This window comes from Pleurodeles waltl, chromosome 3_1 (assembly GCF_031143425.1).
Source record: "Pleurodeles waltl isolate 20211129_DDA chromosome 3_1, aPleWal1.hap1.20221129, whole genome shotgun sequence".
In the NCBI taxonomy this organism is placed as follows: Eukaryota; Metazoa; Chordata; class Amphibia; order Caudata; family Salamandridae; genus Pleurodeles; species Pleurodeles waltl.
Window position 1 is genome coordinate 1612030197 of NC_090440.1, and position 26773 is coordinate 1612056969.

The 26773-nt window shown below is 43.0% G+C and overlaps 1 protein-coding gene across 1 annotated transcript in view; it reads right to left on the reverse strand.

Annotated features, from left to right (window-relative positions):
- TTC21B (tetratricopeptide repeat domain 21B) overlaps window positions 1–13801 on the reverse strand; it is a 489309-nt gene extending 475508 nt beyond the window's left edge. The window contains exon 1 of the mRNA XM_069225262.1: window positions 13450–13801. Within this exon, the coding sequence (XP_069081363.1) occupies window positions 13450–13476 (27 nt within the window). The 5' untranslated portion in view covers window positions 13477–13801. The remainder of the gene's footprint in view (window positions 1–13449) is intronic.
- Window positions 13802–26773: the final 12972 nt, after the last annotated feature.

The window sequence follows — 26773 nt, forward strand, 5'->3', positions numbered from 1 at the left end:
GGACTTTAAGGTGAACTGTGTGACCTGCTGCCTAGAATGTAAAATAAAAGGATATATGGTGTCAGTTTTTCCTGACACACATTTAATTGACCAAGTCAACTATGCAAACATTTCACAGTATATTTCAGTAGTTGTGGAAGCCTTTTTTTTTTTATATTTCTGTGTGATGAAAAAATATTTTAATAGGATGAAAACAAATCTGAATACTTTAAATGTTGATGTGCAAAGGATATGTTTTCTGAAACCCAATTTTCACAGATTGTTAATACACTACATAGTTTTATCAGTAAAGCTGCAAGTTAGTAGAGAGGTTTTTGGACTGGTCTTGGAAAGTCACTGTGTGTAGATGACAATAGGTTATCACATCATGATTTAGTAATATATTTATTAAAATTGAGAGTTTAAACAGACTGAGAAACACTCCAGCCCTGATGCCAATGTTGTTAACAAACTAAAAGAAGTACTAGGTTATGTGGGCTGGACCTCATGGGTATAATTGGGCTATATTCTTGTAATGCATGCAGCAAACTTTAGTCTACCTAATCAAACAAGAGATTTTTTGTACTGCAGAAATGCTGACCTCACATATTTAAAGGTGCAATCATATGAGAGAATTAAGAAAAAGGAGACTCTGAACTATTTGCCTAGGATCACAAAATTTGAGACCTATTTACGGGTCAAGTACATTACAGTTAGGTCGAGTAGATTATTTAAGTTACTTGACCTGCAGGTCTAGTAACATTTTTATGATTTTACGAGCCCTGATAAACCTTTGATATCAGTAATGTGGCAAGTGGTAAAAACCTTTGGGCAGATTGTCAGTCTCGCATGACATGGCCACAAGAAGATGAGGGTCTGCATACTGATGTGTTGCTTTAACTGAGATCATGCAAGAATGTGACTCTACATTTAGTGCAAGTGATTGGCTGGATGCATATCACCAAGATGAGGAACTCTCAGGCAAGTGAAAGGGTACATAATAAAAGGATGGCCTGTAGTCAGATGTATACAAGATGACTTAAAAACCAATGTCCTAGTTTCAAGCAAGTTTTTATTGCTCAATTGTCTAGTTTTAAGAGGAGACCTGCATGTTTCTTTGGTCAAAATGCTCAATTTAATCATTTCGAGAGCACCTCACTGACATTTGGGTATGACCAAGACCTGCATGCGTATCAAGCAGCATTATTGGTGGGCTGCTTTACTTGCCCAGGTTGTAAAAATGATTGCTAAATGCCCAGAATGTTTACTTTCAATAATACTAAAAGCTCAACAGAAAACCATTATGTCATGTTCCTTATTCTGAAGCAGCTTGGGAAAAAAGTAGGTCTTTATATTTCAGGATCACATGTCACCTTACCAGGAGAAAAGAGAAATGCACCCTTCTTCTTGATTATTTTTTCTAAATGGTTGTACTTCTCCTTTTCAAGCTCACCAGCTACAGAGGCTGCAATCAGGTTCTTGAAGCAGGTGTTCTCCATAGAAGGTCCACCCAATTCCCTACTCTCAGACAATGGCTCCCACTTTGTGTCAGAACAAATGCATAACTTCCTAATACAACATGATGTTAAACATTTACAAGTTACCCGTTATTCACCACCTAATGGTTCAGTGGAGAGGGACAACAAAGTGATAAGAGGCATCCAGTCTGCCATAGCTGCGGACATGGATGTGAAACTTTTTCTAAAAAAATTAAAAAAAAATAAAAAATGGGAATACAATACCACACTGCATTGCACCACAGGAGTCACACCGTTTCTTTTATTGAGAGGGAGAAAGGATCATTCAGCTTTGTGTCCTTAATGGTTTAGGGAACAACTTGACATCACAAGTCAGGTTGAAACGATTAAAGGGGACACAACCTTGAAGGAAAAAGTTGCCATACGTGTGGTTGAGAAACAAGAGTAAATGAAGCATGCTTTTAATAAATTGTCATAGTTGTGATATGTCTTTGAAGTTTGGAGATTATGTATCGATCAAGAAACCCAATAAGGTAAAAAAAAAATAAAGTCGAGTGTCTTCTCCTCTCCTACAAGGGTATACACAGTTAGTAAAGGGTCAGTTCTGCTGGAAAAGAGAGGTTGGTGGAATAAAAGACAGTTGGTGAGGATCACGCAGGAACAAGCAGGCATCATTGTCAAAAGAAAAAGTGCTGGTGCAGGTTTAGATTGGGCACAATGGGTACAACTTAACAGAGAGACCAAAGAAAGTAGTCAAGGAATACAATCTGCAAAGGACTCTATGGAAAGTGAATCTGCAAGGGACTCTGGGGGAAGTGAGCAGTGCCTTGAGGCGACTTAACAAAAATAGTAAGGATGCTAATGCCACGTCAGAGCGTTCTAGGACACGTGAAATTAAAAAACCTTGCAAATGTAATGAGTTCATAATGTGTTGACATGCATAGTTGCTTATGCTTTATTCTGGGCTTGTTTTCTTATATTATGTTTATATATATATTTTTTTCCCATGCTAAGTTGTTAGTTCTATTATTATCTTTGTTTTTCATTGTTTGTTTTTGCTGGGGAAGGTGTGTTGTAATGTCGGCACACGACGCATGTCTTGTTTATTATTGAATTTGCCTGTGCTGGTGAGTCGACCAGCAGGCGAGGATTCCAACTGACAGAGTCAGTTGTTCTAGGAATCAGAGCCAGCCGGTCGCTGCTGGTCATGGGCGGTCTTTGTTGCAAATAAAGCCTGTTCTTCTTTTCATCTTGCCTTTGCTTTAATTTACCACAGCTACCCTTTCCACTCACTCCAGTGTCAACTTTCCCCTCACAGGAAGGTTCATGATGTGAGAGGCAGCACAAGATATCTTTAACCTGAAGACAGCACCAACTGGATTCAGAAAGTTTATGCTAAAGAACATAACGGCATGGCTGTGCAGTGCTGAATGCACAGTGACAAATGTGTTTATTTGCCTGGAGCTGTAAACTGGTAAGGTTGGGAAGAGGTTCTTCGGCTTCCAGCAGGTCACATGAAAACCATGTCACAGCCAAAGTTGCCAGTAATGACGAAACACAGTTAGGAGGGCAGGATGCTGCGTCAAAGACCAGCAGTGGTGAGAGACATCGCTAAAGAATTAGCTCCGCCTAGCACCAGCAGATGAAGACGTTTTTTAAGCAGTTCTTGTTCCTTTCATTTTCTAAGTTCATCAGCATATCTGCTAAGGATCCAGAAAGCTCAAATGTCATAGATGTATAAATGCAGAAGTCCAATGAGCACAGTAGAAAGCAATACAAATATGTTTGTCAATAGACAATTTAAAAAAAAGAAAATTTAAATGTTGCCGTTCACATTTCAGTTTCCAACAACTATCTTAACCACAGCCAGCGGCAATAAAATTACGCAATTCTGCAACTGTGATGTTTTGTCCATATTTATGTATTTATGTCACTCGTCAGATAGTCAATTGTTTGCTGCATAATTTCCAGTTTAAATGAATACACTTTTTAGCTCAAACAGATTATAAGATACTAAAAAAGCCACACATGTGGTGCCACACCGTGGCAGACTCAATACAAAGATTAACTTGTAAATTTCTGTTTGCAGTATTCCAATGTTAAAGATGGGCTAACAAGATGAAGTGCTTGCCCAGATAATATAAGCATTAAATATGACAAAATAACACTGGCACATAATGTGCCGCTGTGTTAACAGTACTGCATTACTTGGTTCATCCACCACAAGAAAAAACACCCACTGGTCCCGATTTCATGCATGAAGGATAATTTTTCTGTGTACAAATAAAACTTTTAGTACCTTAATTAAGTCTTCTGTGTGAAAACTTTTTGAACGCTCTGATTACTTACTGGTCATTTTCATTACACCTAGTCCTCCTCATCAAAGTCCTTACTTTATGCCGCTTTGTCCCACAAGTACTATCATGTATATAAAAATTATATATATATATATATATATATATATATATATATATATATATATATATATATAAATAAAACTAAAAAAATGGAAAGGGGAACACTCTAAAGAAATCAGTGGCCGTTCAATTTCCAAACCACTTCAGAATGGTCTGAAATACACGAGGACAAAGGCAAAGGAAGCTTGAGCTCAGAAATTATCGGCTCAATTGCTCCACATACCCATTCTCCGTCCCTGGAAGGTAAATTGATGATAGGGAGAGAGTTCATTGGGTAGAAGTCAGTCCCATCTGCTCTGTCAGGGGATTGAGACTCTTGTTCCCCCCAGATGACTGACATAGGTCAAAGTCACCTGACTGCCTTTTGGGAATAGGGCTGTGTGACCCTGAATCTGACGAGTACATTAGGTCAAAGCCCTGAAAACCACAGCTATCTCCTTCCAATTCTAAGAATTCTCCCTCTTCTCTACTGACTATTGACCCTGGAGTGTGTGTATACGGAATGACTATAAGATACTGTCAGAAATCCTCAAGGTGCCTCCTGCGTTATCTGTTAGCATCCCCAGGGATTAGGGATAAATCATATCTCTGTTCTTGGTTAAACCTTCATGTTTCTAAGTAGACATAATGTGCTGTGTTACACAATTGGTTTTATCAATGCTTGTTTTACCAATGCTTGTTTGCTAATGTGAACAGGTGTAGACATTTTCTTCTAATTGGATGTGATAACTCATCCACATGTGGAAACTCAACTGCTTTCCTGATTGGCTATAAATAGCGGAGTGAAGCATGCCTCCCTGCTTGGCTTTGTTTTACTTCTTGATCTCAGCATCTGATTTGGCAGTCCAGCCCCTGCTGTCATCCTCGTATTCAGGACTTTTGAGGCAATTCTTTCCTTCGTTCCTGTACCAGCTGACACCAGGCATTCCTCCAGCACTCCCGAAAAGACTGCAGCTAAGTGACTAGTATTCTCCATGGACTTTGTTCTTTGAGCGCCGTGCTCTCCTAGAACAGCTGGTGTATTTCAGACCTCGTATTTTGGCAGAGTGCTCATCTTGAAGAGACCAATGCTTTTCTGAAAATTCTACATTATTATTGAAGTTACTTGCCTAAATGTGCTTCAGGAAATCTGCTTGAGCTTAAGTACAACAAAAAATGACAGTGCAATTTTAAAAGAGCATCTACGTGACTTTTCTTTCTCTAATAGCATATCTCTTGGATTTAAATTGTGTCATTCATGCCTGTGTTTCAGATTTGACGATTTTTCTTTTTTTAAGGGTTTTTCACACACACAGTGAAACCAAACCATACTGTGCCACCCTAACTGTTTAAACCCAGAGTGGACATTTGTATTTCTTGGATTGTTTTTGTTCCTTTTAGTTTAACCCTATGCATACAGGAAGGTTATATGTGATATAATTAATGCCCTTGTTTGTCTTTCTGGTGCATGATAAGTGCAACCACAGTTCGAACTGTAGTGTGCAACAGTTAATCTCTGTGAAGCAAGCCCTAGTGTTGCAGTACCTATTGTTATGGTACTCAGTTTGGGTTTTTGGTAATGCAGCGTTAGTAACTGTGCCAACAGTTATTATCCAAGAGAAGTGGTGGAGCATCCCGGTGTTCTTCTACCGCTCCTGTGCCCATATCAGAAAGAGAGATTCAGTTTCAAGGAAGTTGAGTGCCCTAACTCTACTATCATTCTGTCAACGACCTGCGCCCCCGAAGATACAGGGTGCCTGGCTGGACCGGCAAGACATGGCAGTGTTTTGTCTCTTTCTCTTCCACTCCCCCTTTCCTTTTGGGACACCTGCTGGGGTTTCTGTGTCAACCAAGAAGTGCCAAGAGGTGTTCCAGGAGGTCGGGTATACCATCGCCTCTGCAGACATCCTGCTTTTCAGGTGAGTGGCCCAGCCTCGACCGATGCAATGCTTATGAAAATGCCAATAAACAGAGTTTCAGGGGAAAAAAGAAAAAAAAAAAAAAAAAAACACACACACACACACACACAACACTGACCACGGACATAAATCTCTCTCAGAATAGCCCCGCACCTGGACTTGCTGGTTCCCATTGTTATAATGGCAATGGGAGGAGGGGCTAGGTACCTTTCTCTGCAAAAGTGAAACGGACCCAACCACCATTCAAGGTTCTGACAAATAAAGAGGTGACTGGAACCAACAACTTGCTATTCCCAGAAGTTGGGTCTCAATGAACCATTAGATGATTCACCAAGGGATGGCGGAACAACTACAAAAGGGAAATTGGTACACGGGCATATTGTGGGACATAATGAGATCTGTTTGTTTTAAGTGCTGTGATGGTGCGTTTTACAATTCACGCAGGTAAGTGGGGGTGTGTGTGTGTGTTGTTACTAATTAACCAATGGGAGAACAACAGTCTTTTGAAAAGTGAGCGGGAACTGATCTGAATGCATGCCACCACCATTGAGAAAGGCAGCTTCTGCTGAAATGCGTCTGGTGAAAGAAATAAATTAACTGCTACACTGCCGTGAGTGCTCCGTTTACTTTAGATTTTATTTTATTATAACATGTGCTTGCCACTACGGAGGCACCTGCATGAAAGGTGCTCGGCTCTGAAGTGGTCATTGGTTTGGGAATATATATATAAATAAATAAAATAGGTGAATACTGTGCATATATAGAGCACAGCCCCCCAGGTAAGGGCAGGAGCAAGGAGGATAGCAGAAAGATGTAATCATTGTATTACTTACCAGTAATCTCCAGTATCTTGGGCCCTAATCTTCCTCCTCACAGTCCCTACAGATAGCCACCTTATCCAACACACCACTACACTAATCACTTTAAAGAGTAGTTTCTCTTTCTGTTGCATCTTTGCACCCCTTTCCTAAATCCTCCTGCCCTATCTTATCCATAACCTGCAAGTACCAAGCTAATGCAGGTGCCAAAGAAAATTAAGGTGGGGAGAGAGGGAGGACTGTGGCGGAGAATACTAAGGATCGGGGTAATGAACAATATCACTTCCTCTGTCCTAATTCCAACAGTATGATTATAACAAAGCTTACATTTTCTTCAGACGCCATTAAAAAAAGGTACTGAATGACCTGTTGACATGCTTCTTTTCTCAGTTTAATATTCACTGATGAGTGCATGTTCGTGCTCTGACTGTGTGGAAGTTGTCTTTCCTGGGGATGTAAATTAATTTTAGGGATTTCAGGTAACATTCAGCCATGAACAAAGGGAACTGCATTCCTTTTCCAGTTACTTGGCTTTTGTTCCCTCGACAGTTGACTGGTTGTCGGTGCTTAAAAACAACAAAGACAAGTGTGTCAACTGTTACCATTTGGGACCATGTTGATGAAGAATACAAACCAATTTGCATCTTGGACTACAACAAGTTCATGGGTGTTGTAAACAAGGAGATCAAAGGCCGCAGCCTTACAATGCTGCATGCAAGGCTACTGTGTAGTGCAAGAAGTTGGTGATGCACTTGGTGCATCTTGGTAGTCTTAATGCTTTTGTGGTCTACCAAACCAGTTCTCCAAATAAGTTATTGTTCTGGGATTTAGAATTGTCTTTCATAGAAAGCCTTACTGCTGTTGATTCGCCTGCGGCTGACCCAAGCACTGGGGTGTTTGAGGGCATTATTTGATTGAATGACCGCCACTTTAGGACACACAAAGACAAATCTCCAACTTGGAGATGCTCAGTACGTGCCTGGCCTTTGTCTGCTGTCATGTTACAGGCTGTACCATACAGTGTTGAAATATTGGCAACAACCTCGGATGGAAGCTAACTTTCCTTTTGCCCACAGTTTGCAGCATATCTTTTACTCTGACTGTTATTAGAATACCTCTCTTTGTGAATGTGTGATGTAGTATTTAACTGAACCTGTTATGTGACAGTGCCATTGGATACGCTTATAATTTTGCAGTGTATACTGAAAAAGATTCCCCCATTAACCCTCATGACTGCCCACTGATTCTTGCTGTTGTCGTGAATGAGTGCGATGGGAATAATGTGTGACTGAGGATGTGAGAATGAGCAGAGATCTGGATGCTGTGTGAGTGGAGGAAAAAAAAAAAAAAAAAAGGTAGTGCAGGCGAGTGGTGCTTGCTCATAACAATGATCTTTATAGCTGTAGGTTCAGTGCACGTAGACTGCGATGGTGCAGGTTTTAAGAAAACACATGTTGCCTGCCTACATAGGAGTGGAGTGGAGTGTTGTGTGTGGATACATATCTGACAAGCAAGTTTTACTGAGAGGGGCAAGTGAATGACGTTAGATATTTTTGAATGATATGTTTATATGAGTGGACAGTAAAATGGACGGTGCCATGATGTGGCTTCACTGCTCACAACAAGTAACTGCTGGGTCCCTAGTTTGTAAACTGTTGGTCTGATTTTTGGTTGACTCATTAGTTCTTATTTATTTTATTTACACATTGAGATTAGACCCCTTCATGTTGCACTTTGGGCCCTTTCCTGACACAGGTGCTAGGCCCACCCACACAAGTGAGGTGCCATTTGTATTCTGAGATTAGGGGGGAAACCAGGTTGGTAAGAAATGTACGGCTTACCACAGATTCCAGATCTTTCCATCACATCACAGAAATGTGAGAAAAATGTGTGTTTTAGAAAAACAGCTTGAGGTTTTCAAGAGCTTCTGGGCAAAAAAAAATCCCTGGTTAGAGACACGCCTCCCTGGACTCCCCTGCATGTCCACCTTTCAGAAATGTTCAGGTCTGGTATGTTTCCCTAGATATCGGCTGAGCTAAGCTTCAGATTCCACAGCCACCAACAGTGCAGAAAAGGGTCCGTTTTCGGGTGGAAAGTTTTGATTTGTCCATGTTGGCCTTTTTCCTGCTCCGGGCACAAGGCCCACTGACAAGTGAGGTACCATTTTTATCAGGAGATGTGGCGGACTACTGGGTGGTAGGAAATTCATAAATCCCTGAATATTTCACAACATTCCCTAACAGAAACTTGAGGAAATTGTGATTTTAGGCAGTGTGAGGTTTGGAAGGGTTTCTAGGTACAACAATAACGTCTTGTTAGAATCATACTTATCACACCACCCTCATGTGTCTAGTTATCAGAAATGTTTGTGTGTGGTAGGTGTTCCTGGGTGGTGTCTGAGCCAGGGCCCAAAATCTATAGCTACCTGTGTTGCAAAGATGCATGGAGTCTCCTGGGTAAAATAGGATGTATCCAGGTCAATTTTTAGAGTATACTGTATCTCAGGTGCTACCCCAGCTACACATGTAGGATACCATTTCTATTATTACCAATTGGATTTCCCTGCATTTATGTCTTGCAAATGCAAGTCAGTGATTAAGAAAGTATACATTTTGCAAAATGTCCTTGAATCACATGCTGGTAATGGGTACCCAAAAATTCAGAGATGTACAAATACCACTGCTCCTAAACTTAGTATCTGGGGTATATTTCAGGGATATTTAGGTTTTCTTCATACCCTTTTTTCACTCTTTATGGTTTATCATATAAATTGCTCTATATTTGGTACATGTTGCATTGTTTTGCTTATGCAGGGTCATCCCCAATCTTTTTGCCTCCTATTTTTTCTGATCTGTTGCTGTTGGTTTTTTAACTCTGAGCACTTTACCACAGCTAACCGGTGCTAAAGTGCATATGCTCTCTGTGTAAATTGTATTGTTGATTGGTTTATCCATGATTGGCATATTTGATTTACTAGAAAGTCCCCAGTACAGTGCACTAGAGGTGCCAGGGCCTATAAATCAAATGGTACTAGTGGGCCTGCAGTACTGGTTATGCCACCCACATAAGTAGCTCCGTAAACATGTCTCAGACCTGCCATTGCAGTGTCTGTGCAGTTTTTAACTGTAAAATTCAACTTGGCAAGTGTACCCACTTGCCATGCCTAATCCTTCCCTTTTCTTTTCTTACATGTCAGACAGCCCTAAGGTAGGCCCTAGGTAGCCCCAAGGGCAGGGTATGGTTAAGGTAGGACATATAGTAATGTGTTTTATATGTCCTAACAGTGAAATATTGCTAAATTTGTTTTTCACTGTTGCAAGGCATGCCTCTCTCATAGGTTAACATGGGGGCTACCTTTTAATCTGATTAAAGTGTAGATTCCCTTTGGGAGCGGATGGACATGTGGCATTTGGGGTCTCTGAGCTCACAATTTAAAAATACATCTTTTAGTAAAGTTGATTTTGAGATTGTGTGTTTGAAAATCCCACTTTTAGAAAGTGAGCATTTTCTTGCGTATACCATTTCTGTGACTCAGCCTGTTTGTGGATTCCCTGTCTGGGTCAGTTTGACAGTTGGGCTGGTTGCACCTCACACTAGACAGTGACACAAAGGGAGCTGGGGTGTAGCCTGCATATCCTGATGAGCCATCTGTGCTAGGAGGGAGGGTAGGAGTGGTCACTCACAGCTGAAAGAGCTGTGCATGCCCCCCCACAATGCTGTCTCCAACCCTCTGGTGAGTGTCTGGTGCCTAAATAAATTTACAAAGGGATACGTGTGAAGTGCACCAAATAGTACAAAAAGGACTATGCATTCTTGTGTGTGTGTGGGGGGGGGGGGGGTGATTTGCAGCCAAGGGGTTAAATATGCTGGAAATAAACACTATTCTAAGGTTGGGCAGGGCCCACAACACAGTGGCTATTCCGTGGGTAGAGCAGCTCCTTGAATTTGCCATCAGAAGCACTGCCAACCTATTTGCTGTCTAATGGACAAGTTGAAAACACAGAACCAGGAGAAAGATTTTAATCTTGGTCTCCCATTTGTCCAAATATTGTGCTCTCAGGCAACCCCTTTTTTTTCCACTTCTTCCTCTGCTCTCTTTTTTGTAGGATTGGGAGTATTTTAGAATCAAGTAACAGCTGCTATTACAAGCATGGTTAAAATAATAGACTGGATATTACCTGGGGGATGGGGGGGGTATAAAGTACTTAGTTTCATGCTATATTCACAAACCTTCTGGTAATTGTACACCCTTTACAGTGAGTGCCAGTGTGGCATGTTCTTGGGTCTACTTTGTCTGCTTGATCACAGGCAAATCATAGGCTCCCTTTACCTCTCCCCACTGAGCTGACAATATGTCAACACTTTGAAATTGGCTTAATGGAAAAAAATAAACAGCAATAGCTTACTCACAGGGCAGGTCTCGAGCATGGTATTCCATATCAAATTCATGTCTGTTTAGTAGGTGGCTGGATTAATTTCTCAGCAGTTCTTAATTTGTGAACGAATGAGCACCCAGACCAAAGTTTTGCTTATAATCTGTACAGGGGGTGTATAGTCATTATTCCACCTCATGTTTCTTTCAATCACCACTGGGTATCCATGCCCCATTATCTCACTCCTGAAGTATATTTTTTTTTTACCTTGCTTTCTCCCTTTTGTCACGGTTTTCTGTTTTTCTCTTCTTCCTGCTTTCCCCATGGGTATGTTTCTCTCTCTCTTACCGCGGGACAATATCCGATGAGAAAGAAATATGTGACAGTGGGCCATAATTCCAACCACCAGTGTAAATTAAGCACTGCATCTCAATAAATGAATGTGTTCTTGGAGCTGTGTCCAGTGCTGCAGTTCCTCCCTCTTAGCCACTGATGAGTACCAACTTCACAGCTCATTCGTGGCTGAATTGGTGAGAGGTGCTCGTCCTTCGAGAGGGTTAAATGTGTTTTTTTTTGGGGGGGGGGGGCAAAATGTGTGTCACTGAGCCCTCCTGCAGTGCTTCTGAGCGGACAGTGAAGAAGGTTAGCAACCCTACTTAAACTACTGCCCTAAATTACATAGGCAACGCTAGAGGTGGGCAAGCCAACAAATTAACAGGGAGCGCCAAACCAAGGGTCTGACTCACGTCTAACAGTCCATAAAAAACCCGAGGCCTAAAAGTATCTGCTATGTAAATAATGCAAAAAAAAATCACGGAAAATATGATAAAGGCTCTTCAAATTTGGAAAAAGGTGTATTTCTTTAACATGTGGAAGGGTTGACACGAATAGGACACATTACTGCACTGAGAAGCACTTATTATAAGTGATAGTTTTGTAGAACTTGTAGTCTGAACTCACATATTGGTGAAATAAAGTATTTTCCTAAGATTACACAATTTGAGCAGGGAAGCTGTGATGTATCCATGTTGTCTGATTTCACTTTGTACAAATCAGTCAGGAAGTATGTATCTATTTGTCTTCCTTTACGTTAAAGGCGTTTTCTTCACCTTAGTGATTTTTTTTTTTGCAGTTTTAGAAATACAGCGCTAACACCACCTGAAGGTCTCAGAATGCTTTACATGAACATCGGTTACATTACATAATGTCACATGCATTTTTTTATTTGCAGGGGGAGATCAAGTGATTTGCCCAGAATCACAGGATGTTGATCCGATACAGACATGTGAACCCAGTCCACCAGTTCCACAATATGCAGCCCTGGCCCTAAAACCACACCCTGGGTACAGGCAGAAGTAAAATGAAAGCTCGGCTCCTTATGGGCTCGAGGTTCCCACAGAACCTTGAGCTAAGCCACAGCCCGGCTTCACACTCGAGTTTTTAGAGTCTCGCCCACCTCAAGGCAACGCCACTTGAAAAAGGATTCCTGGTTGCACTTCTTTGACGCCCCTTTTACAGCCCCACTCCCCCAACACATTTTACAAAGGGTCAATACAACTTATCTGTGGCATCGGAATGGCAGCTGGCGCCAGTCTACTTTTAAAAGGGCAATAGATGGATAATACAAACGTTTTGAAATATTGCCTTATAGTTAAAAAACGTAAATACAATTAAAAACAGCAACATAAAGAAAAGCAAGAAGCTGCATACTACAGACAACAACATGGTTTAAAGTATGCAAGCAAAATATGCAAGCACACAGGCAGAATAAGTGGTGGACGACTGAAAACCAAATTTTAACGTATAACGACAAGCGGCATCGTGGGGTTTTCACTTTAGAGTGACATCTCCGCTTCACGAAGTGAATTTCAAGGAAAAGTCTACTCTCCTCACCGACAGCAAGGTTATTTTTTTTGCTGTTTTATTTAGCGCAAACTCGCCCCGGAGATATTGGAACTCTTTACGTGAACACCAGTTAAATTACACAAGGACACGTTTATTTTTGGTTGGCACAGGGTGATGTGGCCAGAATCACAGGACGTTGAGCCCACGCCGAGACTCGAGCCTGGCTCCCCAGCTGCAGAGTGGGCAGCTCTGGTCGTTACGCTACATCCTCCCCACACTTAAGCTCAGAGAAGGATATTCTCGCCGCTCTCCGTTTCGTGACGCCCGGAGAACAGGCCTGCTGCCCAACTCTGTGCATGCATGAGCACCACGGTCTTGGAGAACTCTTATCTGTCAGCTTCACTATGTCGCCTTTGTTATACATTTGGAAATCACACAAACAATCTTAATGAAAAAACAAAGCGAGCACACAATATACCATCCCAGCACAAAACAACGCAACACACTCCCAACGGAGATCCACTCCCAACTACTAGCGAAGCACCCTCCGTGCTGCTGAATAAGAACTAATGTAATGCACTAGGCAGTACCCCGGCCCCCGCCCCAGTATTCGTAGGACATCGCCCCACCCCCATTCTTACCAGGATACTGGCGTCCTCCGCAGCCATGGTACTCTCCCCACCAGCCAACCTCACAGGGCAGCACCGCTATAACTGGACCAATACAGGTAACACCCACAAGCTCCTCCTTCTATGCACCTCTTCATCCTCCTTCGCCTTTCCGTTCATCAATTCTGCCCCCTCCCCTTTGCACTCTCCGCTTTTCTCATTACCTATCTTCCTTTCCCGCCTACTCTTTCTTTTCTTGATGAGCTGCTTTTATATCTTTTATCTTTTCCACTCCCCCCTCGTCCTGCTTTCCATCCCCAGGTTCAGTATTACTTGCTCTCACACAAGAAACACACAACAGCACCCCCCCACCCCCCTTTCGAATACATACCGAAAACAAGCGCAACCCTTATCAGAAAAAAAACCAAAACAAGATCTTACCCACAAAAAAACAACAGTCGGCTGAAAGATTCAAGGCTATAGCCTAGAAACGACATATTTTACTGTGCAACATTATTGCTTATTAGTTGCATGCATGTTATAGACCAAAGTAAAGTTCGTTGTTGTTATTCATGCAGATGTCTTAGTTGTGTATCAAATGACACTCCTAATCGTGTGTCAGTGATTAAAGGGAACAGATTGTATTCATTATAAAATGTATATTATTCTATTAGTTTCTTGTCTTAGTACGGGGTAATGTGATGATAGTAGTGATTGTGATATTGGAAAATACAATTTTACATAATTTTCGTTATGCTCATACCGAGCATATCAGCGAGTCTGGTGGTAACCGCTCAGTAGATGTTAATGTGGAAGGTCAAGGAGCACAGGGCAAAATGAGATACGGCTGATGTGGATTTAGTTAGCAGGGGTAAGACCTAAGCCTGTCAGGCAAGCTGTGCATATTATGGTAATGGCTCACATGCTGTGTCATGCAGAATACTACAAGTACAATTAAGATTTTCCTAGCCTTGTTTCAGGCTAGATTCTATGTCAGGACTGGAGGCTCCCATTCTGCTTCTCTTTCTTTACTTCACAATTTTAGCAGCCAATAATTTTTTTTTTAGCTGAGCGACAAGAATTTTAGATTCTATTAAGGACACAAAGGCGAGGAATATGCTTCTCAATCCTTATTGCTTAAAAATAGCAGCCAATAGTAAAACAGTAAAAACAGAAAACACACTATAACGCTGAGGCTTTGAACCACGCCTCTCTATGAGCCACCAACAGCAGTCCATAAAAGCCTACAAAATAGAGAAGCACCATCTTGACTTCCTCTTTCTTTGCTGCTCCGCAGTCAAGATAAGTGCCTCCCTATTTACTTATTAGTGATTATGGTATCTAGGGTTTTCATTTTTGTTATTATTACTGCTATGAATGATATGTTGAGGGCCTGAGCTCCGGAGCGTGTCACTCCTGGGTTTCGGTGCAGACACCGTGCCCTGTCTTTGTGCTAGGTGCGTGTTGCACCTCTGTTTCCCCTCCCCCCCTTTTTTTTTCTCACCCTCTTTGAGGTTTTTTTCTTATCTCTGCCGGCAGCGGCCATCTGACCGCTCCCAGCGCGCACAACTGCTCTGACTGGCTTTGCTTCGGGCTGGTGTGTACGGCCCGACGTCTTCACTTCCTCTCTTTTTGTAGCTGGTACACGCACCGTAACCCACTCGTGCTGATTTGGGGCAGGAGCAGCTGATTGCTCACTCGCACTCAGCTGCCCGTTACTACAAGTCGGACGACTCCTCCCCGAGCTGCAATAACAAGGGCATTAACCCATCGGCAGAATATTTAGTCGAACCTTGTAATTTGATGATCGGTTGGATCTCCAACTAATATTTGGAAACTTCTGCTGGTGCCAGCTTCCATTGACGAAGTCCCAGGCCGATTGAAGGCTGGGGCTGCAGTAATTTTGATTTGGGTCTTTAGGGTTCAACCCTTCAATTTCAATACTTTCTTTCAGACCCTTGTTCCTTAGGGGACTCTGGCCGGTGGTTTTTATCACTATTATGTCTGATTTTGAAAACTATGAATAGGAGCTGAGGCTTATGGGCCATATGAGGATGAGGACTGTTACTATGAACCCTATATGGAGCAAGTCATTGACTCTTCTATCCAAAAGCCCATTAGCAAAGCTTTGTCCTCCATTTTACAACATTTTCCAAAACATTTGGACAACGTTTCCCAACCCCTAGACCCCATTCCCCCTTCGTCATGGGACTCATCCTTTCCTGCTCCTACTTTCCTGGACCAACCCTGGCCCCATGCTCATACCTTGGCCAAATTGTCGCAAGTTAAAGTACCAGAGCATACCTGTGCAGCCGCTCCCAGTTCTTCTATTCCTTTAATCTCCCCGTGAGATTCTGACTTCTGTTCCTCGTCCCAAGAGTCAAAGAAAGCCCACAAACGCTCTAAGAAGCGTAGACATTCCTCACCCCTCCCACTCCTTCCCAGTTTACCTTTGAACCTTCAGAAATTATTCACCCTCGATCTACGAATTGGTCCCCGGCCATGGTCGAGTATATGCAGGAGCACCTTAGAAAGAGCTTTGAGAAGGAGGTGAGATCCAGGTTGAAATCAAAGTGCCCCCACCTGGACCTACCTCACAAAACAGCTGTCACTCCAGAAATTGATACGACCATGGTAACTTTCTTAAAGAAGTATAACAAAGATCCTAAGAAAGGCATTGACAGGGCCCTTTGTGTCAAGACAAACTATTGGATGTCCTTGAAGTGCATGTTCAACCTCCTTTTTGGGAGGGTCAGTCAATTTTGAGGACACTCGACCGGCCGGGGTTTCCAACAAAGTCCTACAAGAGAGGCCTACCAGAGACGCAGAGGATACATCCAAGACCCTTCCCAATTGGGTTTCTACCCGTCCAGAGCTAGAAGTGCCCGTGGTCGCAACTTCTGTGGTCCCTCCAGGGGCTACAAAGCCATTGACAACACCCCGCAGGTAGCAAATCTCTCTGTATTCCCTTCTTCCTCTGGGGGGCAGGTTAAAGCATTTTGTTCACAGGTGGGAAAGCATTTCCTCTGATGTATGGGTGCTAAACACAGTTCGAGGTTACGCCATAGAGTTAAGTGCTCCTCCCTTCCAGCCAGTCTCCCCCTCCTCTCCATTTTTCCCTACAAGAGGAAGCCTTTATAGATTGCGAAATTCAAGAATTACTAACAAAACAAGCCATTGTATTGTCTTCCTGACACTCAACGGGTTTCTGCAGCAATGTTTTTTTTAGTTCAGAAGAAAGGTGGTGGGCAGAGTTTGGTTCTCAATCTTAGACACTTTAACTCTTTCATAATGTATCGACACTTCAAGATGGAAGGTATTAATCTTTTACGAGATCTTCTCCAGGAGAGAGACAGGATGGTCCGTCTCGATTTAAAGGACCCTTATTTGACAGTGCCCATTTCTCCTTCCCACAGAAAGTATCTGCAATTCCGTTGGAAGGACAAATGGTTTGAATACCTGACACTCCCGTTCGGCCTCTCATCAGCCCCATGGTTTTTCACCAAACTTCTTAAGCCGGTAGTAGAAACCCTTCGAAAGAGGGGTATCTGCTTGATCATATATCTCAACAACATGACCATTTTAGCTCATAATCTGTCTCGTCTTCTCACCCATTTATCATGGATAATCTCCCTATTACAAAGTCTGGGTTTTGCGATCAACCACAAGAAATCTATGATTCCGTCCCAGCAGATGGAGTTTCTGAGATTTCAAATAGATTCGGTCAAAGCTCTTTTGCTTCTTACCTCTCAGAAAATGAAGTTGATCAAACAGGAATTGAAGACGACTCTGGGTCGAGACAGATGGCCTCTTTGAGATTCCTGGCGCGGATTGTGAGATTACTTGCTTCTTCGATTCAGGCGGCCTTTCCGGGTCCTATGCATTCCAGGGCCCTTCAAAGGCGTTATTATCTCCAGCAAGGGCTCTCTTACGATCATCTCACTCCCCTCTAGAGCAATGCTCAAGAGGAAATACAATTGTGGCTGTCTCACATGGAAGCCTAGAATGGCAAAGCCATTTTCAAGGCCTCTCCGGATGTAGTGATAGAATCAGATGCCAGCCGTTGGGGCTGGGGAGCGAGATACAGACAGTTTTTAAAGGGGGGCAGGTAACCCCAAGAGCAGGGTGCTGTGTGGGTAAAAGGCAGGACATGTACCTGTGTAGTTATATGTCCTGGTAGTGTAAAACTCCTAAATTCGTTTTTACACTACTGTGAGGCCTGCTCCCTTCATACGCTAACATTGGGGCTGCCCTTATACATTGTTGAAGTGGCAGCTGCTGATCTGAAAGGAGCAGGAAGGTCATATTTAGTATGGCCAGAATGGTAATACAAAATCCTGCTGACTGGTGAAGTCAGATTTAATATTACTATTCTAGAAATGCCACTTTTAGAAAGTGAGCATTTCTTTGCACTTAAATCTTTCTGTGCCTTTCAATCCACGTCTGGCTAGGTTTAGTTGACAGCTCCCTGTGCATTCACTCAGACACACCCCAAACACAGGGTACTCAGCCTCACTTGCATACATCTGCATTTTGAATGGGTCTTCCTGGGCTGGGAGGGTGGAGGGCCTGCCCTCACACAAAGGACTGCCACACCCCCTACTGGGACCCTGGCAGACAGGATTGAACTGAAAGGGGACCTGGTGCATTTCTTAGACACTCTTTGTAGTCACCCCCACTTCAAAGGCACAGTTTAGTATAAAACAGGGCCTCTGCCCTACCTCATCAGACACTTGCTGGAGAAGAAACATGAACCAGAAACTACATCCTGCCAAGAAGAACTGCCTGGCTGCTCAAAGGACTCACCTGTCTGCTTTCTCCAAAGGACTGCTGCCTTGCTGTTGGCCTGCTGCCTTGCTGAACTCTTGTCTGGCTGTAAAAGTGCTCTCCAAGGGCTTGGATAGAGCTTGCCTCCTGGTCCCTGAAGTCTCAGGACCAAAAAGACTTCTCTTTTTCATTTGGACCCTTTGTGCGCCGAAAACTTTGACGCACAGCTTATTCCACGGCGAGAAAAACGCCGCACACCGACGCTGTTCGGCGCGACGCCTTCGGGGCGACCGGAACTTCGACGCACGGCCTCGCAATGACAACGCTGCCCTACTTCCAGAGAGGAAAACGACGCAACGCCTGCTGTGAGAGCAAAACTTCGACGCACAGCACCGCGGAACGACACGCAGCCGGAAAACAAGCAGGAGAATCCACGCACAGACCCCGGGACATCTGGTAATCCCCGCGACCCACAGAAAGAGACTGTCCGCGCACCGGAAAACGACGCACGACTTCCCCGCGTGAAAAATAATGACGCAAGTCCGTGTGTTCTGGGGAGAAATCGCCGCACACACCATTTTTCCACGTATCTCTTCTTCTGTGGCGCTTTGCGGAGATTTTCCACTCCAAACCAGGTACTTTGTGCTTGAAAGAGACTTTGTTTGCTTTTTAAAGACTTAAGACACTTTATATCACTTTTCAGTGATATCTTTAGAAATTCATATTGCATCTTTGATCGTTTTGACCTGCAAATACCTAGCTAAATATTATATATTTTTCTAAACACTGTGTGGTGTATTTTTGTGGTGCTATATTATGGTATTGTATGATTTATTGCACAAATGCTTTACACATTGCCTTCTAAGTTAAGCCTGGCATGCTCGTGCCAAGCTACCAGAGGGTGGGCACAGGCTAATTTTGGATTGTGTGTGACTTACCCTGACTAGAGTGAGGGTTCTTTCTTGGACAGAGGGCAACCTGACTGCGAAGGATTCCAGTGACTTGAAACTTGATCCATCAGTCTCTCAGGGGATCAACTCGATTCTAGGCATTGTCAGTTAGATCTTTTTGCATCTCGTCTCAATTACCAGCTCCAGAGGTTCTTCAGTTGGAGACTGGATCCTCAGGGTCTAGGAAAAAGATAAGGGTCCAGTCCAAAACCCCTCAAGTACTAACTTTCGACCCAGTGGATATAATCCACCCCAGAGCATCCAATTGTGCACCTCCTACAGAGGTAGCGGAGAATGTTCAAGCCCACCTCCAACAGAGTTTTGAAAAAGAGGTGCATGCGCAACTGCGCAATGAATGCCCTAACCAGATTTGGCTGGCAAAGTGGTGGATACTTCAGAGGTATACTCAACCATGGTCACCTTTATGAAAAAATATGCCAAGGACCCCAAGAAGGGCCTTGACAGAGCTTGGCGAAACTGTCAGCACAAGCTCCTGGAAACGGCTGGAAAACTGACTAAAATACTGGGAAGCATTATTCCTTTTCCAGGGAACTATTGGGGGGGAAGAGTGGGCCTGTTCCCAGACAATTGGAGACAAATCTCCAGAGACCCATGGGTCTTAGACACCATCTTGGGATTCAAACTAGAGTTTTACAACACACCAGTCCAGTCAGCCCCTCCAGAACAAATGTATTTTTCCTAAACAGAGCAGTCTTTTATAGACTCAGAAGTTCCAACACTATTGGGCAAAAGTGCAATAACTGCAACAACTCCCCATCTCAGGGAGTTCAAAACCCCCACATTTCTGGTTGAAAAGAAAGGAGGGGGATTCCGACTGGTGTTAAACCTCAAAGAGTTCAACATCTGGATTTTGTACAGGCATTTCAAAATGGAGAGCATTCATTTGCTAAGAGATATTCTCCAGGAAGGCGACTGGCTGGTCTGCTTGGACTTAAAAGACGCCTGCCTGTCAGTCCTCATTTTTGCACCTCACAGACAATTCCTTCAATTCCTCTGACTAGAACAATGTCTAGAAGTTATGTTCTTCCTTTCGGCCTATCATCAGCTCCTTGGTGCTTCACCAAGCTGATGAGACTGTTGGTGGAATCTCTGAGAGCTCGAGGGGTCCGTCTAATTGTATACCTGGACGATCTCCTTTTGATGGCCCGAAATCCTCTGACATGCAGGACTCATTTATCTTGAATCATTCAACTTGTGCATAGTCTAGGATTTTTAATCAACTTGTAGAAGTCAGTCTTAGCTCCGGCCCAACAGATGGAATTTTTGGGATTCCAGATAGATTCGTCCAAACGCAGTTGGTCTTGCCCCTTGAGAAGATTTGCAACATCAAGAGGGAATTGAGGTTTGCTCTAGCAGACCGACTGTGTCGTTGAGATCGATAGCCAGGATTGTAGGTCTCTTGGCTTCCTCGATCCAAGGCATGTTCCCTGGACCCCTTCATTACAGGGCTCTTCAGAGATTAAAATTCAACATCTTTGGAAAGGCCTGGCCTACCCGGATCAAGTTCCCCTATCAGACAAAGCCAGGTTCGAACTGATTTGGTGGTTGGACCACATGCAGTCTTGGAATGGGAGAGCCATTTTCGGCACAGCCCCAGAAGTAGGGATGAAATCAGATGCCAGTCTTTGAGCTGGTGGGGTGAGATGTGGAACATTGACAACAAGGGGTCATTGGTCAGGGAAGGAAATGGGTCTCCATATCAACTGCCTCGAACTCCTGGCAGGTTCTTTCGCCATCAGGAGTTTGTCTCCAGTCATTGCAGATTGTTCTATTTTGCTGAAGACGGACAACATCTCAGAGGTCCGCTATGCCACCAATTTGGGGGGTACGAAGTCCAGGCTCTTGGTGGAGATTGCCAAGGATTTCTGGCATTATTGCCTGTCATCGGGATTCCCTCACAGTGAAATATCTCCCAGGCAAGAACAATCTGATAGCAGATTGGCAATCTCAGCATCTACTGGATTTCAGTGACTGGAAATTGAATCCCTTAGTATTCAAACAACTTCACAAGAGATGGGGTCCGTACAATGTGGACCTGTTCGCATGTCGGCTCAATCAACAACCTCCCCATTTCTTCAGTTGGTGCCCGGATCTGGAAGCTCAGGCCAAGGACGCTTTTCTCCAAGACGGGTCTCAGATACAGTGGTATGCTTCTCCTCCATTCCTTATCCACTGTTCCTTTTCCACCATTCCAAGGGTCCTGACACAGCTCAGACGGCAGAAATGGGAGATCATTCTTGCGACTCCGTATTGGAGAGCTCAGCCTTGGTTCCCAGTAGCCCAATCTCTAGCGAGTGCTCCTCCAGTTCAACTTCCTATCCTCCCAGATCTCATATTGGACCCAGAGGGATGCCCTCACCCACTAGTCCTGTCAGATCAGCTCAGGTTGATGGCCTGGATTGTTTCAGGGAAAGACGGTATACCCCAGGTTTTTACAACAAGCTACTGATTTCATCAGACAAGCATGGTCTGGTAGCACCCACAAGCGTTATTCCTCAGCTTGCAGGAGATGGGTTGCTTGGTGCAACAAACACAGTATTGATCCCATGGGGACAGAATCTTGTATGGTAATAAATTTCCTTTTGGATTTGGCATCCTTGGGTTTAGCATGTAGAACTGTGAATAATTTCAGATCTGCGATTTCAGTGGGACACGTTCAGGTGGATGGTAAGCCAATTGGTGAACATCCACTGATATGCAAATTTATGAGAGGTATTCGTATGTCAAATCCTCCGATGCCCAAATGTGCATCCTTTTGGAATGGGAATGTGGTGCTCATATTTCTATAACATTGGGCAACAAAGAAGTACCTATTGCGTAAACAAATTTCCCCTAAGCTGACCATCTTTCTATGCCTGATGTCTGAGCCGTTGACCTCACAGGCAGAGTTTTTTCCCAGAAGGAGTTACATTCACTATCACTCGACGGACCAAATCTAATTCCAGGTTTGTAACATACCCAAGTTTTCCTGATAATACTCACCTTTGTGTAGTTCAATGTCTAAAAGACTATGAAACTGCTACTTGCGATCTGAGACAGGGGTCTGGTGGACAGTTACTCATTGCATTACAAAAACGTTTTAGACCAGCGTCTTCAGCGACTTTAGCCAGCTGGGTAAGATGGCTGCTGGCGGAAGCTGGTATTGACATCTCTGTCTTTGGTGCTCATTCAGCCAGAGGAGCTATGGCGTACAAGTCGTATGTTTTAGGGTCCCGCATGGAGGACATTATAAGAGCTGCTGACTGGTCGTCAGAATCTACATTTCAAAAGTTTTAACATAAGCCGTTTGCAGATGTAGCATCTGTGGTGGTGACATAGCTTTAAACTAGCATAATCGGAGCCTCCGGTCCTGAAATTTCTAGCTTTGCTCTCACCGTCAAGAATTTTCAGTTCTATTGAGGAGATGGAAGCGAGGATTATCCCACCAGCTAATCACAAAAATTGTACTCAATTATATTATCTGTATATATGAATATGATATCCAAATTGTAATGTATACGTTTGATGATTACTTCCCACCCTGTAATTGTTGTAGAGATCTGTAAGAAGGTTTTACAATTGGAGGATGTTACAGTGATTTTTCTTGTATTTCAGGAAATGAACAAAAGAGTGATTGAACAGATTCAGCTCATCTGGGTCAGGATTTCCTTTGGAGCTTAGCTTTGAAGAGCTTGTTGCTTAATTTAAAACAAGGACTCTGGTCCGGATGTTGGTCATCGGCTTTGTTGGTTGTGTGACATCCCAGTTAGATCATTTGCATGTTATGGAATCCACGTTTGGATCAATGTGGACTTGATGACTATTAGCCTGTTTCTCATGAAGTAGGTTGTATTTATGGCATTATCCTACAAAGAAAGAGGACACAAAATAGTGGCATCTATATTGATATGGGGTGATTGTATACTATTGGAGCATGTGATATGAGACCTGCTGGGGGACATGAGTAATGTAGATTTTGCTTAATGTAACTGGCTGCTAAAAATTTTAAAGTGAAGAAAGAGAAGCATAATCCTCGTCTCCGTGTCCTTAATAGAACTGACAATTCTTGATGTGGAAGCTAGAAAGTTTTTTATTTTATTAAAGACACGGAGGCGAGTACTATGCAGTCTTTTCTTGCTTAATTTTTATAGCAGCCAAGCAAGAACTACATTTCCCAGACAAAAACAAACATTAGAACTACAAGATGATACCACAAAGGAACAGCCAATAGGACGTTGAGTATCACAATAATTATGTTGACTGCAAACAAGTTCTCTTTTCTTGAAGTGAGAATTAAAGAGGTGTATAAATGAACAACAGAACAGAATAAAAAGTAATCAACATGGTGAACACGTCTATGAAAACAGTCAGAACAATGGAAAGAATTTCCGAAGTTATCCAACTGGAAAGGTCCATGGAAAATGGAATCTTGTGTGGACGAAAGCAGCCCAGCTGGATTAGGAGAAGCCAATGCAAGAGGAGGGTGTTGGTACTGCAGAAAAGAAAGCAGGGGGGGTAACAAAACAGTGGTGGGATAATGCTTGCCTCTGTGTCTTTAATAAAATCAAGCTTTTCTGACACCAAGGCTAGGAAAATCTCAACTTTATTACAAGAAAGGAGACTCATATTATGCAAGTTCAAAGCATAGCAATAACAGAGACATGCAAAATTGGTTTGCAATAAAACGTTCTAAAAGTATTCACCTTTGACAAATCTGCAGATTTGAGAATATCATGTAAGGAAGCCCAGCCCAATAAGCCCAAGAGGCCATTGCTCCTCTGGCTGAATGGGCACCAAAAGAATCAATGTTAATTCCAGCTAAGGACATGATCCAACTTACCCAACGGGCTAAGGCAGGAGAGGTAACAAGTTTATGGGGTTTCTGGAAGCAAACGAGTAAATTATTAGAAAAGAGGAATCTGCAGTGCAAGTAACATAACACTTTAAACAATTTCCAACACATAACTTGGGTTGAGAAGGAAAAAACAGATAATGAACAGAAGCTAAATTGGTTTTGGTACATCTGTGAACCTGGTAAGAAACACCAAGAGGAGACTAATGGAAAGAAGAAACATCTAATGTTTTAACATCTGAAACACGTTTCAATGTGATCAAACATAAAAGCATAGTCATCTTGGCAGAAAGTTGTTTAAGGGAGAGAGGAACATTGTTTGGCCATGGAATGAATAACTTTAATACAAAATTAACATCCCACATTATACTGTTTTTAGGAACTGGACGTTTAAATCTTACTCCCTTTAAAAGTTGACAAATCAGAGGGTGTTCTCCAGTTGGTCTGGCGTTGACTCGGTAATGTTCAGCTGACATAGGTGATCTATAAGTGTTGATAGTGCAATAAGTTTTACCCTGAGAAGCTAATGAAGAAAGGAAATTGACTACCAGCGTTAAATCAGCTGAAAAGGGGCTATGGATTCCTGTCCATACACTAGCTGTACCAGGCGTTCCAGGTTGACTAGTAAGCCTTTGATATGCCAAGGGGCCTGTGATTGCTGGATAAAGTTGATAGCTTCCACCGCAATTCCTAGGGTTCTCCAGGTAGCCCCAAAATCTTTCAGGTGATCAGAAACAGGGAGCCATTGAGAATCATATTATGTTGATGACCCAGAGTGTCGAGCAGTAAATCAGGAAAATGAGGGGGCCAAACAGGACGATCCAATGCCATCTCCAAAAGAGTTGGCTGCCAAGGTTGTGCTTGCCAAAAGGGAGTTATGAGAATTAGAGAGGATTGCTGTCTGAGTACCTGAGCGAGGACTCAAGGAATAAGATGAAATGGAGGAAAAGCATAAAGAAGGGTCTGTGGCCACTGTTGAAGGATAGCGTCTGTAGCTAGAGCTTGGGGGTCTGGTATCCATCTGAAAAAGGAAGGAAGATGATAATTGAGACAAGAGGCAAAAAGATCCATTGACATGTTGCCAAAGATGGAAGTAAGATGATTGAACACGGAAGGATGCAGTTGCCACTCGCTGAATCTTGAAGATGTCTGGAATACCAGTCTGCTATCACATTCGATTTCCCTGGGAGTTAAACCGCTCTGACTGAGAAATTCAGTTGTAAGCAATACTTTCAAAGATGTTTTGCAAGAATCGCTAGAACTTTGGATCTGGTGCCTCCGATGTGGTTGATATATCTGACGGTACTCAGATTGTCCATTCTTAGAAGAATGGTGCAGCTTACCTTTTCTTTTGTAATGGATCGGATGGCAAAGAAACCTGCAAGCATCTCTAAACTGTTTATGTGCAAGAAGGACTCTTTCTGAGACCATGCACTGCCAGTTGAGAACTGACCACACCTTGTGGCCTAACCAGTCCAGCTTGCATTGGATTCTAAGACAAGATCTGGGGCGGCAGAGAAAATTGTTCTCCCGTTCCTGGCATCCAATTGAGTCAGCCACCAAAGGAGTTCTTCCCTGGACTCTGGATCTAAAGAAACTGAGTCTGAATAGGCAAGGCCTTTGTAAAGATGTTATATTTTCGATAGTTGAAGACCCAGATAGTGAAGTGGGCCTGGAAAGATCACTTGAATTAAAGAAGCGAGAAGTCCTACCAGACGAGCTAAAGACCTGAGGGAGAAGTGATGGAGGGACAAAGAATTAATTTTTTTTTTAATGAGATTGACTTTGTGCTGAGGAAGTTGAAGGACAGAGCGAGTAGTGTCTATCAGGAAACCCAGAAATTCCAATTGCTGAGCAGAAACTAGGGCTGATTTCTGGACATTGATGAGGAAACCCAAACGAAGGAGAAGGTTTTGACAAAAATTTAAATGAGAAAGAAGAAGATTCTTGTCTTGAGCCATAATGTGGAAATCATCTACATAAAGAATCAGACACAATCCTTGAGCTCTGAGGAAGACTGCAACTGGTCGGAGAATCTTGGTGAAACACCAAGGGGGTGAAGATAGACCAAAAGGAAGAACTTTGTAACGACAGAAAGAATTCCCCAATTGAAATTGGAGCCATTTTCTGTGGGAAGGATGAATTTGAAATGTAAGGTAGGAAGGTCTAGTCTGACCAACTAATTGTTTTGAAGTAAAATATCTCGGAGATGTAAAATGGTCTCAATTTTGAAGTGGCAATAGATCACAAAGTTGTTGAAACTTTTGAGGTTGAAGTCAAGGCAAAACTTTTGGTTCTTTTTCTGCAGTAGAAAAATGGTGCTTAGAAAACCTGAAGTGTCGAAATGGACTGGTTCTGTGGCTTGTTTGGTGAGAAAAGATTGGATCTCGTTGTGGATGAGTTGTTGTTGATCCTGAGAAAAAAGAAGGGGATGAGGGAGTTGGGATTGGATTGGAGGTTGGTAAAACTCAATGAGGTAACCTTGAATTGACTGAAATACCCAGGGACCTGTGGTGAGAGTAAACCATGAATTTATGAATAAAGCCAATCTGCTCCCTATGGGAGGAAGGCCAAAATTGTAAACACGTACCGGAATATTGCTCTCTTTTATTTCTTGATCCTCTGGACCGGTATCCTCTGGCCTAGTGGGGATAGAACTCAGGCTTGAATCCTGAATAGGTGTCAATTTTGTTCTGCTGATTGAAGGAGCCTCTAAAGGGTACTGACCCCTTGGAGAAGCAGCTGGCAAAGTGACTTCGACCTTTGTCGGCCCTGGTAAAAACCTTTG